Genomic DNA, 12339 nt, shown 5'->3' with positions numbered 1-12339 from the left:
ATCACCACATCCTCATCGGCAGACTCGATAGCCTTTGTTTCTCAAATGATTGCCTCGCCTGGTTCACCAACTACTTCTCTAATAGAGTTCAGTGTGTCAAATCGGAGGGCCTGTTGTCCGAGCCTCTGGCAGTCTCTATGGGGGTGCCACAGGGTTCAATTCTTGGGCCGACTCTCTTCTCTGTATACATCAATGATGTCGCTCTTGCTGCTGGTGAGTCTCTGATCCACCTCTACGCAGACGACACCATTCTGTATAATTCTGGCCCTTCTTTGGACACTGTGTTAACAACCCTCCAGACGAGCTTCAATGCCATTACAACTCTCCTTCCGTGGCCTCCAACTGCCCTTAAATACAAGTAAAACTAAATGCATGCTCTTCAACCGATTCCTGCCTGCACCTGCCCGCCCGTCCAGCATCACTACTCTGGACGGTTCTGACTTAGAATATGTGGACAACTACAAATACCTAGGTGTCTGGTTAGACTGTAAACTCTCCTTCCAGACTCACATCAAACATCTCCAATCCAAAGTTAAATCTAGAATTGGCTTCCTATTTCGCAACAAAGCATCCTTCACTCATGCTGCCAAACATACCCTTGTAAAACTGACCATCCTACCGATCCTCGACTTCGGCGATGTCATTTACAAATAGCCTCCAATAACCTACTCAATAAATTGGATGCAGTCTATCACAGTGCCATCCGTTTTGTCACCAAAGCCCCATATACTACCCACCACTGCGACCTGTACGCTCTCGTTGGCTGGCCCTCGCTTCATACTCGTCACCAGACCCACTGGCTCCAGGTCATCTACAAGACCCTGCTAGGTAAAGTCCCCCCTTATCTCAGCTTGCTGGTCACCATAGCAGCACCCACCTGTAGCACGCGCTCCAGCAGGTATATCTCTCTGGTCACCCCCAAAGCCGATTCCTCTTTTGGCCGCCTCTCCTTCCAGTTCTCTGCTGCCAATAACTGGAACGAACTACAAAAATCTCTGAAACTGGAAACACTTATCTCCCTCACTAGCTTTAAGCCTCAGCTGTCAGAGCAGCTCACAGATTACTGCACCTGTACATAGCCCATCTATAATTTAGCCCAAACAACTACCTCTTCCCCTACTGTATTTATTTTGCTCCTTTGCACCCCATTATTTCTATTTCTACTTTGCACATTCTTCCACTGCAAATGTACCATTCCAGTGTTTTACTTGCTATATTGTATTTACTTCGCCACCATGGCCTTTTTTTTTGCCTTTACCTCCCTTATCTCACCTCATTTGCTCACATTGTATATAGACTTATTTTCTACTGTATTATTGACTGTATGTTTGTTTTACTTCATGTGTAACTGTGTTGTTGTATGTGTCGAACTGCTTTGCTTTATCTTGGCCAGGTCGCAATTGTAAATGAGAACTTGTTCTCAACTTGCCTACCTGGTTAAATAAAGGTGAAATAAAAAAATACATAAAAAATATATATATTCTCTTGCTCATCTTTTCGTACTTTTTAACTCGGCATTGTTGGGAAAGGGCTCTTAAGTAAGCATTTCACGGTTAACTCGACACCTGTTGTATTCGGCGAGTGTGACAAATAAAATTGGATCATCATCGTCATCATCATCACCACCACCACCACAGAAACAAGGTTTGTCTATGCAATAAGCTATTGAATCACTCCTTGGAGAGGTTATACGCAGAACACAGCAATTGAATTTAAAAATAACAAAAATTACAAAAGCTCCAGTTTATAGTCCTATTCATGAATATCCTCATTCAATTAATCTGTGCTTCACATTCCGAGGATTATGCACATAAGGTGGTGTGGTGGTGGTGGTGTCGTGAATGAAAGTATATTGCTGCAGTGATTTATACAGCGTGGTGTTGCATGTTGTTTATGGATACACAGCGCCATCTGGTTTCACTGCATGGCCTAGCACAACAGAGGGAGAATATTTGGCAATAAACCCCATGCATGGTCTAGTTACAGGCCTGGGCAGTTCCAGTCTTCTGGGGCCTGATTGGTGTCACACTTCTCCCACATCCCTAACAAACACACCTGATTTAAACTAATTGCATTTTTAACTGAAGATCATGATTAGTCGATTATTGGAGTCAGGTGTGTCAGCTGGGGCTGGGGCAAAAGTGTGACACCAATCAGGCCCCCGAGGACTGGAGTTGCCCAGGCCTCTAGCACAACAGTGGGAAATGTACAATATTTGGCGATAAGCCCAAAAATGTTTATGACACTGCAAACATTTACAATACCACATTATATGCTGTATTAGACTATAACAATATAACAATTACGCAAGACAACGGTTACATTTGTCATTACTCCCAGCAGGAATGTGTATGTGTTGGTGAGTGTTGGTGTGTGTGTGTGTGTGTGTGTGATTGAGAGTCTATCTGGGGTCATCCACAGTCATCATGCTAACAAAGTCTTTGTAGAAGATGAGGTTCTTGTCAGGGTCCATTGCAGCTGACAACATCTCCTCCATCTCTTCCTGGGTGAAGGGCTCTCCTGCAGAGAGGGACACATACCCACAATAGATCTTTATCGATCCATTATACAGAGACAACCAAAACATTTGCTAACACAGCACCAAACACGCCATACACACACACACACTGGGCGCAGCACAGGGTCAACCACAGAGGAGCACCCCTGGAGAAGTTTAGGGTGTGCCTTGCTCAAGGGCACAACAACAGTAGGTGGCTCCTGAGGTATTGATGGCAGTTGCCAGACTGCTTTTATAACCTTGAGGCTACTTCCACCCCCTAGCAGGGTTTCTCAAGGTTGATTCTGAGGAACCATTATATGCTGCATGTCACTCCAGCTGAGCATCTATTACATACTGATAAGTCATAAGTACATATCCTAGGTCCAAGGGAATCAACACACTGGAAACTGTTAAGAATGAACACTAAATTCAACCAGAGACTGTATTGTTATTCTATAATCATATAATGCTTGTAGAGTGGATTGTTATCTGTCAGTGTCTGTCTGTCCAAACCTTGGACCACTAGATGGCGTAATATCATCTTGCCTTACACAAAGCCCACATAAGTGTTAATAAACAGTGACAAGAAATGATATAATTGTGACTTCAGGCCAATGATTCTGTGGTTTTATGTAAGGAGCTCTATGTTGCTTTCACCTTACCTTCCTGTGTCATGTACTTTGTGAGCTCCTCCAGTTCCAAATGTCCCTTTTTCTGCTTATCTAGAACCTGCAAAGATATTTTAGATGTTTTTCCCTCTTAGCAAATATAAAGATCATAGAGGGAGCCCAAGGTATGATCCTATACAGTCTGCAATAGGGGGAATTAACCCAAGATGACCTATACAGTCTGCAATAGAGGGAACCCGAGGTAACCTATACAGTCTGCATTAGAGGGAATTAACCCGAGATTACCTATACAGTCTGCAATAGAGAGAACCCAAGATTACCTATACAGTCTGCAATAGAGGGAACCCAAGGTAACCTATACAGTCTGCAATAGAGGGAATTAACCCAAGATTACCTATACAGTCTGCAATAGAGGGAACCCAAGGTAACCTATACAGTCTGCAATAGAGGGAACCCAAGGTAACCTATACAGTCTGCAATAGAGGGAACCCAAGGTAACCTATACAGTCTGCAATAGAGGGAACCCAAGGTAACCTATACAGTCTGCAATAGAGGGAACCCAAGGTAACCTATACAGTCGTGGGCAAAAGTTTTGAGAATGACACAAATATTAATTTTCAGAAAGTCTGCTGCCTCAGTTGGCATGATGGCAATTTGCATATACTCCAGAATGTTATGAAGACTGATCAGATGAATTGCAATTAATTGCAAAGTCTCTCTTTGCCATGCAAATTAACTGAATCTCCAAAAAACATTTCCACTGCATTTCAGCCCTGCCACAAAAGGACCAGCTGACATCATGTCAGTGATTCTCTCGTTAACACAGGTGTGAGTGTTGACGAGGACAAGGCTGGAGATCACTCTGTCATGCTGATTGAGTTCGAATAACAGACTGGAAGCTTCAAAGGGAGGGTGGTGCTTGGAATCATTGTTCTTCCTCTGTCAACCATGGTTACCTAAACACGTGCCGTCATCATTGCTTTGCACAAAAAGGGCTTCACAGGCAAGGATATTGCTGCCAGTAAGATTGCACCTAAATCAACCATTTATCGGATCATCAAGAACTTCAAGGAGAGCGGTTCAATTGTTGTGAAGAAGGCTTCAGGGCGCCCAAGAAAGTCCAGCAAGCGCCAGGACCGTCTCCTAAAGTTGATTCAGCTGCGGGATCGGGGCACCACCAGTACAGAGCTTGCTCAGGAATGGCAGCAGGCAGGTGTGAGTGCATCTGCACGCACAGTGAGGCAAAGACTTTTGGAGGATGGCCTGGTGTCAAGAAGGGCAGCAAAGAAGCCACTTCTCTCCAGGGAAAACATCAGGGACAGACTGATATTCTGCAAAAGGTACAGGGATTGGACTGCTGAGGACTGAGGTAAAGTAATTTTCTCTGATGAATCCCCTCTCTGATTGTTTGGGGCATCCGGATAAAAGCTTGTCCGGAGAAGACAAGGTGAGCGCTACCATCAGTCCTGTGTCATGCCAACAGTGAAGCATCCTGAGACCATTCATGTGTGGGGTTGCTTCTCAGCCAAGGGAGTGGGCTCACTCACAATTTTGCCTAAGAACACAGCCATGAATAAAGAATGGGACCAACACATCCTCCGAGAGCAACTTCTCCCAACTATCCAGGAACGGTTTGGTGACAAACAATGCCTTTTCCAGCATGATGGAGCACCTTGCCATAAGGCAAAAGTGATAACTAAGTGGCTCGGGGAACAAAACATTGATATTTTGGGTCCATGGCCAGGAAACTCCCCAGACCTTAATCCCATTGAGAACTTGTGGTCAATTCTCAAGAGGTGGGTGGACAAACAAAAACCCACAAATTCTGACAAACTCCAAGTATTGATTATGCAAGAATGGGCTGCCATCAGTCAGGATGTGGCCCAGAAGTTAATTGACAGCATGCCAGGGAGGATTGCAGAGGTCTTGATAAAGAAGGCTCAAGACTGCAAATATTTACTCTTTGCATCAACTTCATGTAATTGTCAATAAAAGCCTTTGACACTTATGAAATGCTTGTATTATACTTCAGTATTCCATGGTAACATCTGACAAAAAATATCTAAAGACACTGAAGCAGCAAACTTTGTGGAAATTCATATTTGTGTCATTCTCAAAACTTTTGGCAATACAGTACAGTCTGTACTGTACTGCAGTACAGTCTGCAATAGAGGGAATTAACCTAATATTATCTATACAGTCTGCAATGGAGGGAATTAACCCAAGATAATCTATACAGTCTGAAATGGAGGGAATTAACCCAAGATTATCTATGCAGTCTGTAATAGAGAGAATTAATCCAAGATAACCTACACAGTCTGCAATAGAGGGAATTAATCCAAGATAATCTATACAGTCTGCAATAGAGGGAATTAATCCAAGATAATCTATACAGTCTGCAATAGAGGGAATTAACCCCAAGATAACCTACACAGCCTGCAATAGAGGGAATTAATCCAAGATAATCTATACAGTCTGCAATAGAGGGAATTAATCCAAGATAACCTACACACTCTACATACAGAACCTATACAGTCCATTACCTCAAAGGCCTGGAGCATCAGGTCCTCTGGGATGGGCCGGAACCTGCAGAGTACACACACACACACACACACACACACACACACACACACACACACACACACACACATACACACACACACACACACACACACACACACACACACACAGAGATAAGAAGTTACAGAACACACACACACCTTTAACACACACACATATAATCTCATACAGAACATCACTGCGAGTAAGTCAACTATATCAATCATAGTATATTTGTATAAGGTGCTGCCAACAGAGTTTTTATCTACAACTGAGACCAGGCAGGAACAGGTTAGGGTCATTATGCATGTTTTATCAGGGAGTTACGACTACCTTTAGCTATACCTCCTCCTTCTGGACACACCTACTGTATTTGGAGTAGGATTTAGTTGCCCCCTACACTCTGTGGTAACCCGGGAGGTCTACCCTGTGGGTTGGTGATAGAGGGAAGGTACGTGCCGCTACGTTAGCTCCCTGTGCTGGGAGTACACGGGCTGGGCACCCCGACGCTGATGGTCCCAAGTAGAGATAATTAGGGGAGAATGCCAACCAGCTGTGCAGACCACATAAAGGGAGCACTGTGGCACACCGCAAGGGAGACAGAGAGAGAGGAGACAAATTTGAGAAGGGCCAAACCTTGGTTATTTTGTTGTTATGTTTATTTTGTTGCCTAGTAAAGTCATTTTTTCTGACCAGAACCTCCCTGTCACTGTGTTCATCTCTGCACGCTCAACCCAACACCCCACGGTTTACCACATTTGGTGGAGAATACGGGCACCTCAGTAGCTTTGGGTGCCGTGGGGTCGAGCGTACGGAGATTCCCATGGAGAAGCTGGTGGCTCAGTTTATACTCAGCCAGCAGAAGCAACAGGCTCTCCAGGAGCAAGCACTGGAGGAGCAGCACCAACAAAACCGCAGACTGGTAGCGGAGGTAGCCCAGTTGAAGGTTGGGAGGGCTCAGGAGTCTGGCCCGAATCAGTTCCTGGTTAAGTTAAGGGAGGAAGATGACGTGGAGACGTTTTTGTGCACCTTCGAGAGGACGGCGCAGAGGGAAGGGTGGCCCAAGCCCAGGTGGGCCAACCTTTTGGCACCCTATCTCTCCGGGAAGGCCCAGAAGAACTACTTCGACTTGAACACCGACCAGGCAGCAAATGATCAGAGACTCAAACGTGAGATTCTGAGCCCTTATTCAGCCTCGCACGCCGTGCACAACTGGTCCATGACTGGGCCTCTGACTCCACCATCTCCCCTGCGCTCAGATGAGCGACCTGGTGTGCCTGACCAAGGGATGGCTACTGACCAACGTACCGTCCCTCCCGACAATCAATAAGGTACCTTCGGGCCCTCTCCTACGAGATGAGGAAGGCGACAAACCCCCAGAGCCTGGAGGAATTGCTGACTGCGGTGGAAACCCACCAGAACACCCAGGACCTGCTGAAAGGTGCCCGGCCGGAGAGAGTGAACGCAGGGAGGAGGAAGAAAAGCACAGAGAGGCCCTCGCCCTCGCTGAAGGGGGCCCGGACGGAACCAGCCGAGGCTGCGAAGCGGGAGGTCGACCCGAACCGACGACGACAACCACTGCTGGACCTATATCAGAGGCGCTGCTATGAGTGCGGCAAGCCAGGAGACATCGCATGGAGCTTCCCCAGCCGGGAGGAGTCCATGCCCTCCGCATCCCCCAGCTCCGGGGTAAGCCGGATGGCGAGTTATGTCACCTCTTGTTGGGCACACACCGAGACGGCCCCACCGATGGTTCCAGTATGAATCGATGGCGTCGACACCAGCGCTCTGCTGGACTCTGGCAGCATGGTGACCCTGGCCCAACCGCAGTGGCTCACACGAGAGGGGAAAGACGAACCGGGGGGCGAGGAGATGACAGTGTCCTGTATACATGGGACACGAAGAGGTACCCAACATTGCCGGTGCTGCTAACCACCCCAAGGGGGGAGTGCCAGATGCGCGTGGGGGCTGTTCCTAACCTGCCCGTGCCCATTCTCGGTAGAGATTGCCCTCTCTTCCAGGCACTGTGGAGGAAGGACCTGGGGAGGCATGTGCAAGGTAGGCAGGAGAGGAAAAAGGATGGTCATCTGCGCAATCCACTCCCCGCCGCGAGAGGTGTCCACCAGGGCCCGAGTCGGACCCGAAGGAGGAGGTGACCCCACGCAGGGAAGCGAGCCATCGTCCAAGGAGGACCTCAGGCTCCACTTTATGGGGGGGGGGGGGGGGCACTCGACGGACCGACCAACACGGGAATCCTCATGGGCCAGTTCGGGACGGCCCAGTTAGGAGACCTCAACCTCCAGAACGCGATTGGCCAGGTGATTGCAGTAGACGGCATGCTATTACCCGGGGTAACTGAGTGGCGCTACCCCCACTTCGACATCAAGCATAATTTATTGTATCAGGTAGTAAAGCACAATGGGGAGACAAAAGGAGCTCTTCCAATTATTCTTCCGGTGGGTATTCCGCAGGAAGCAGATGCTGAAGAAGATCATCGAGAGTGACGGGAGGAACTGGGACCAGCTGCTGCCCCACCTGATGTTCTCGGTGCGCGAGGTACCCCAAATGTCCACTGGGTTCTCCCCCTTTGAGCTCTTGTATGGCCGTCGGCCCCGCAGACTGCTGGACCTAGCCAAGGAGGTCTGGGAGGAGCAACCGATCCCCCTTCGCAGTGTAGTGGAAAACGTGGAGCAGATGAGGGAGAGGATGACAGTGATTTGCCAGTGGTGAAGGAGCACATGGCCCAGGAGCGCGTATACAACCAGGCGGCCCAACCACGAGAGTTCCACCCAGGTGAGAAGGTCTTGGTGCTGATCCCCACAACGGAGAGCAAATTCCAGGCTAATTGGCATGGGCCCTACGGCATCGTGGAGCGGGGAGGAGACATCAATTATAAGGTCCGCCAACCGGGGGGGATAAAACCACTTCAGCTTTACCATGTGAACCTACTGAAGAAGTGGCATGAACGAGAGGCGCTGTGCTCAATATGGACCCAGCCACAGCTGAACCCGCCCTCTCTCGAAGTTTCCATGGGGAAAGACCTCAGCCCGACCCAACAACAAGCGCTTCGAGAATTGTCCAGCGGAATAGGGCCATGTTCTCCGAGTTGCCAGCCGCACGGATCTCGTGGAACATCATATCCACACACGTCCGGGAGAAAAAGTGTGTAAACAGCCATACTGGATACCAGAAGCCCGGAGGGCGGCAGTTCAGTGGGAAGTGATGACAATGATAGAGATGGGGGTACTGGAGGAGTCCCACAGTGAGTGGTCTAGCCCTATGGTGCTGGTACCAAAACCAGACGTAACCGTCCGTGAACGAATTCCGGGGCCTGAACGAGGTCAGTGAATTCAGCGCCTACCCCATGCCCCCGATAGACGAACTGATCGACTCCTTGGGGAAGGCAAGATACGTCAGCACCCTGGACCTGACAAAGGACCCTCTCCCTGGACCATCTCCACCCGGAGGGGGAGGCTATACCGCTACCGGGTCCTTCCTTTCGGGCTCCATGTGGCCCCAGCGACCTTTCAGCGACTCATGGACCGTGTCCTGTGCCTGCACTGTGTGTACGCTGCTGCTTATTTAGATGATATAATCGTACACAGTGACAGTTGGGAGTCCCATCTCTGTAGGTTACAGGGGGTGGTGAATGCGCTAAGGGATGCGGGGCTGACCGCGAACCCCCACAAGTGCAAGCTGAGCTACGCCGAAGTGGAGTTACCTGGGTTATCGAATCGGGCAGGATAAAAAAATAATAACAAAAAATCAACCAAGAGGCAGGTGAAGTCGTTCCTGGGGTTAGCAGGCTACTACAGTCGATTTGTACCTAACTTTGCCGCAATAGCTTCTCCCCTCACAGACATAACGAAGGCACACCTACCCCAGACGGTGCGATGGACAAAAGACACAGAAACGGCGTTCCAGGCCCTGAAGGACACGCTATGTTCGCCCACGGTACTCGTCAGCCCGGGCTTCTCAACAGATCTCCTGGTCCAGACAGACGCGTCTGAAACTGGGGTAGGGGCCGTCTTGTCCTTAGAGCAGGAAGGTGAGGAGCACCCTATCATGTATACCAGCAGAAAGCTGATCCCGAGGGGGAAGTACTCGATTGTCGAGAAGGAGTGCCTCACCGTGAAGTGGGCGCTGGACACCTTCAAGTATTATCCCCTCGGGAGGAAGTTCACCCTGATTACTGACCATGCCCCCCCTTGTGTGGATGGCAAGCGGTAAGAACACGAATGATCGCGTCACCTGCTGGTTTCTGTCATTACAGCGTTTCTCTTTCTCTATCATCCACAGGTCGGGGGCACAGTACGGCAATGCGGACACCCTCTCCAGGAGGGATGCAAACCTAGCCCTGAGCATGCCTCCCTCCCAGTCAGGGCTAAGGGGGAGGGGGGTGTGCGGTATCCCGGAAGTCTACCCCGGGGGTTGGTGATAGAGGGGAGGTACATTCCGCGATATTGGCTCCCTCTGCTGGGAGTACACGGGCTGGGCACCCAGACGCTGATGGCCCCAAGTAGAGGTAATTAGGGGAGAGTGCCAACCAGTCGTGCAGGCCACATAAAGGGAGCACCGTGGCACACTGCGAGGGAGACAGAGAGAAAGGCACGGAACCGAATCTGAGAAGAAGGACCAAGCCAAACTTAAGTTATTTTGTTATGTTTATTTTGTTGCCTAGTAAAGTCATGTTTTCTTCATCTCTGCACGCTCAACCCAACATCCCACGGTTTACCACAACTCTTTAAAAAAAATGTGCTATCTAGAACCTAAAATGGTTCTTCAACTGCCCCCATAGGAGAACCCTTTAAAGAACCATTTTTGGTTCCATGTAGACAACAATCAGATTCCATATAGAATCCTTTCCACTGAGGGTTCTACCTGGAACCCAAAATAGTTCTACCTGGAATCAAAAAGGGTTCTCCTATGGGAACAGCAAAGGACCTTTTGGAACCATTTTTTTCTTAGAGTGTAGACACTGATCTAAGCTAAGTGTTCTTACAGGTAGCAACAGAGGCAGGGCAAGTGTTTCCAGAAAAACCTACTGCACCAGTTCTAGGAATTCCTAGAAACTACCCAGACAGCCAGACAAGTCAAGTACAGTCAGATCCTCCAATTTGTCTCTGTCTGTCTGAGATCAATGTGTTTCAACTGATTGTATGTCTCTCACCCTCTCCCGCTCTCTCTCCTGTGTTCTTACATTGTCTGATACAGCCCCATCTAGCAGACTCTGTGCATGCCTCTTTCCAATGTTCTTACTTGCGCTCCATTAGAACCTTGGTCATGGTGGGGAGGAACTTCTCAAAGCGGATGTATCCCGTCGGCTCCTCCTCCTCAATCTAGGGGAAGAGTTTGTTCACAAATATTATGGTCTGAAATTGTAGCAAAATTTGTGTGGAATTTACTGTATGTGAGTGTTGGTCCTGTATGTGAGTGAATGTCCCCTGGCTTCTAACACCATTCTACCTTTGCATTTGTTCTTCAAGAAAACAGAGTAAAACCAGCCATATGTGGTTAGTTAAATATGTCCCATTGTTGTCATCTCTATGTTCATGTACATATGCACGGTTGACTGTAAGCCGCTTTGGATAAAATCATCTGCTAAATGACAGACTGTATACTATTATTATGTTATTATGTCTCTGATCAAAAGGATGTCCTTACCTCTGCTATGACGTCATGTAGCTCCCCTTCGTTAGGGAAGCAGCCTAGGGAGCGGATGATAGTGCCTATCTCCCTTTGACAGAAGCACAGCACCGTAGTGAGAACATCACCACCATATAATACAACACTGTGTAAACCTAAATCAGTGTAGTAAGCCTATTTAGTATCATGTCTGTTGTAAGCCTGTCTAAGTGGGTCTGACTATATCATTCTGCTCACCTGACATCCACTGTCTTGTTGAACTCGTGGTCAAACACATCAAAAGCAGCGCGGATCTTCTTGTGGACCTCCGATACTATGGCCTCTACAACAGCAAATACAACAGACAAATCAAAAGCCCGTCGTTAGCTGAAACTAGTGCCACCTTTCAAATGTATCTCAAATTATCTGTATCTACAAGTTAAGGCGATAAAACAACTATTTAAATAGATTTTGAAGCCCATTTCATACCTGCGCTTTCCTTGTCTTCCGCCATTTTCTTTATTTACTGTTGTTGCTAGGAGACCATATATGGCTTTTGATTGGCAGGACAACTATGAACAAGTGCAGGACTCAACGTTTTGGAAAGTTCAAGTAGAAACTTGTCAAATAGAACTGGCCATGCCTCTCCGACATGTAGACCAAGCAATCTGTTGGCTTTATTCAAGGCATTTCTATCATTATCGTTCGACAACGTTTGGCAACTGAATGTGGTCCTAGTTGATTTTAGCAGTTAGAGATATAGGCCAGAGATAAGGTTCTGACCACACTGACAGTGAATGTCAGTTTATGTGTTCTAATGTCTCATTAATAAAATAAGTGTATATTTATATTGCACGTAACGAATTGTGAAAAATATTCGCTTCATATTGTCAATAATGACGGTAGACTTTGGCCATAACGACATATAAAAGCCATTGTATGGATGCACGGCTGTTATGTGGTAGGAGACTAAAGGAAAAATCTGACTGGTTTATTCGAGTCATTACGGTAGGGCTATATTACTGC

General features: G+C 47.8%; 1 protein-coding gene across 2 annotated transcripts; it reads right to left on the bottom strand.

Annotated features, from left to right (window-relative positions):
* Window positions 1–2254: 2254 nt before the first annotated feature.
* Window positions 2255–11879, bottom strand: efcab2 (EF-hand calcium binding domain 2). Of its 2 annotated transcripts, XM_055862872.1 has the most exons (7): window positions 11803–11879; window positions 11572–11656; window positions 11353–11425; window positions 10948–11027; window positions 5673–5715; window positions 3163–3229; window positions 2255–2520 (listed from the first exon to the last, which is right to left on the bottom strand). In XM_055862872.1, the coding sequence occupies exons 1-7, from the start codon at window positions 11825–11827 to the stop codon at window positions 2402–2404; spliced, it is 492 nt and encodes a 163-aa protein (XP_055718847.1). In that variant the 5' UTR covers window positions 11828–11879; the 3' UTR covers window positions 2255–2401. The 2 variants fall into 2 exon arrangements, with proteins under 2 accessions (XP_055718847.1, XP_055718848.1); XM_055862873.1 differs by lacking the exon at window positions 11803–11879 and having other exon boundaries at window positions 11353–11417; window positions 11572–11658.
* Between the last annotated feature and the right edge of the window lie 460 nt (window positions 11880–12339).

This window comes from Salvelinus fontinalis, chromosome 15 (assembly GCF_029448725.1).
Source record: "Salvelinus fontinalis isolate EN_2023a chromosome 15, ASM2944872v1, whole genome shotgun sequence".
Classification (NCBI taxonomy): Eukaryota; Metazoa; Chordata; class Actinopteri; order Salmoniformes; family Salmonidae; genus Salvelinus; species Salvelinus fontinalis.
The sequence above is the reverse complement of the archived record's forward strand: the minus strand, read 5'-3'. Positions and strand labels throughout refer to the sequence as shown.

Bases quoted from the DNA above. Each gene is read 5' to 3' on its own strand.
- efcab2 (XM_055862872.1), bottom strand. From the start codon at position 11,827: ATGGCGGAAGACAAGGAAAGCGCAG. The intron at 11,028-11,352 runs GTAAGGACATCC...CTCTTCCCCTAG, and splicing joins TACATGACGTCATAGCAGAG to ATTGAGGAGGAGGAGCCGAC. The intron at 3,230-5,672 runs GTAATGGACTGT...ATATCTTTGCAG, and splicing joins TGATGCTCCAGGCCTTTGAG to GTTCTAGATAAGCAGAAAAA.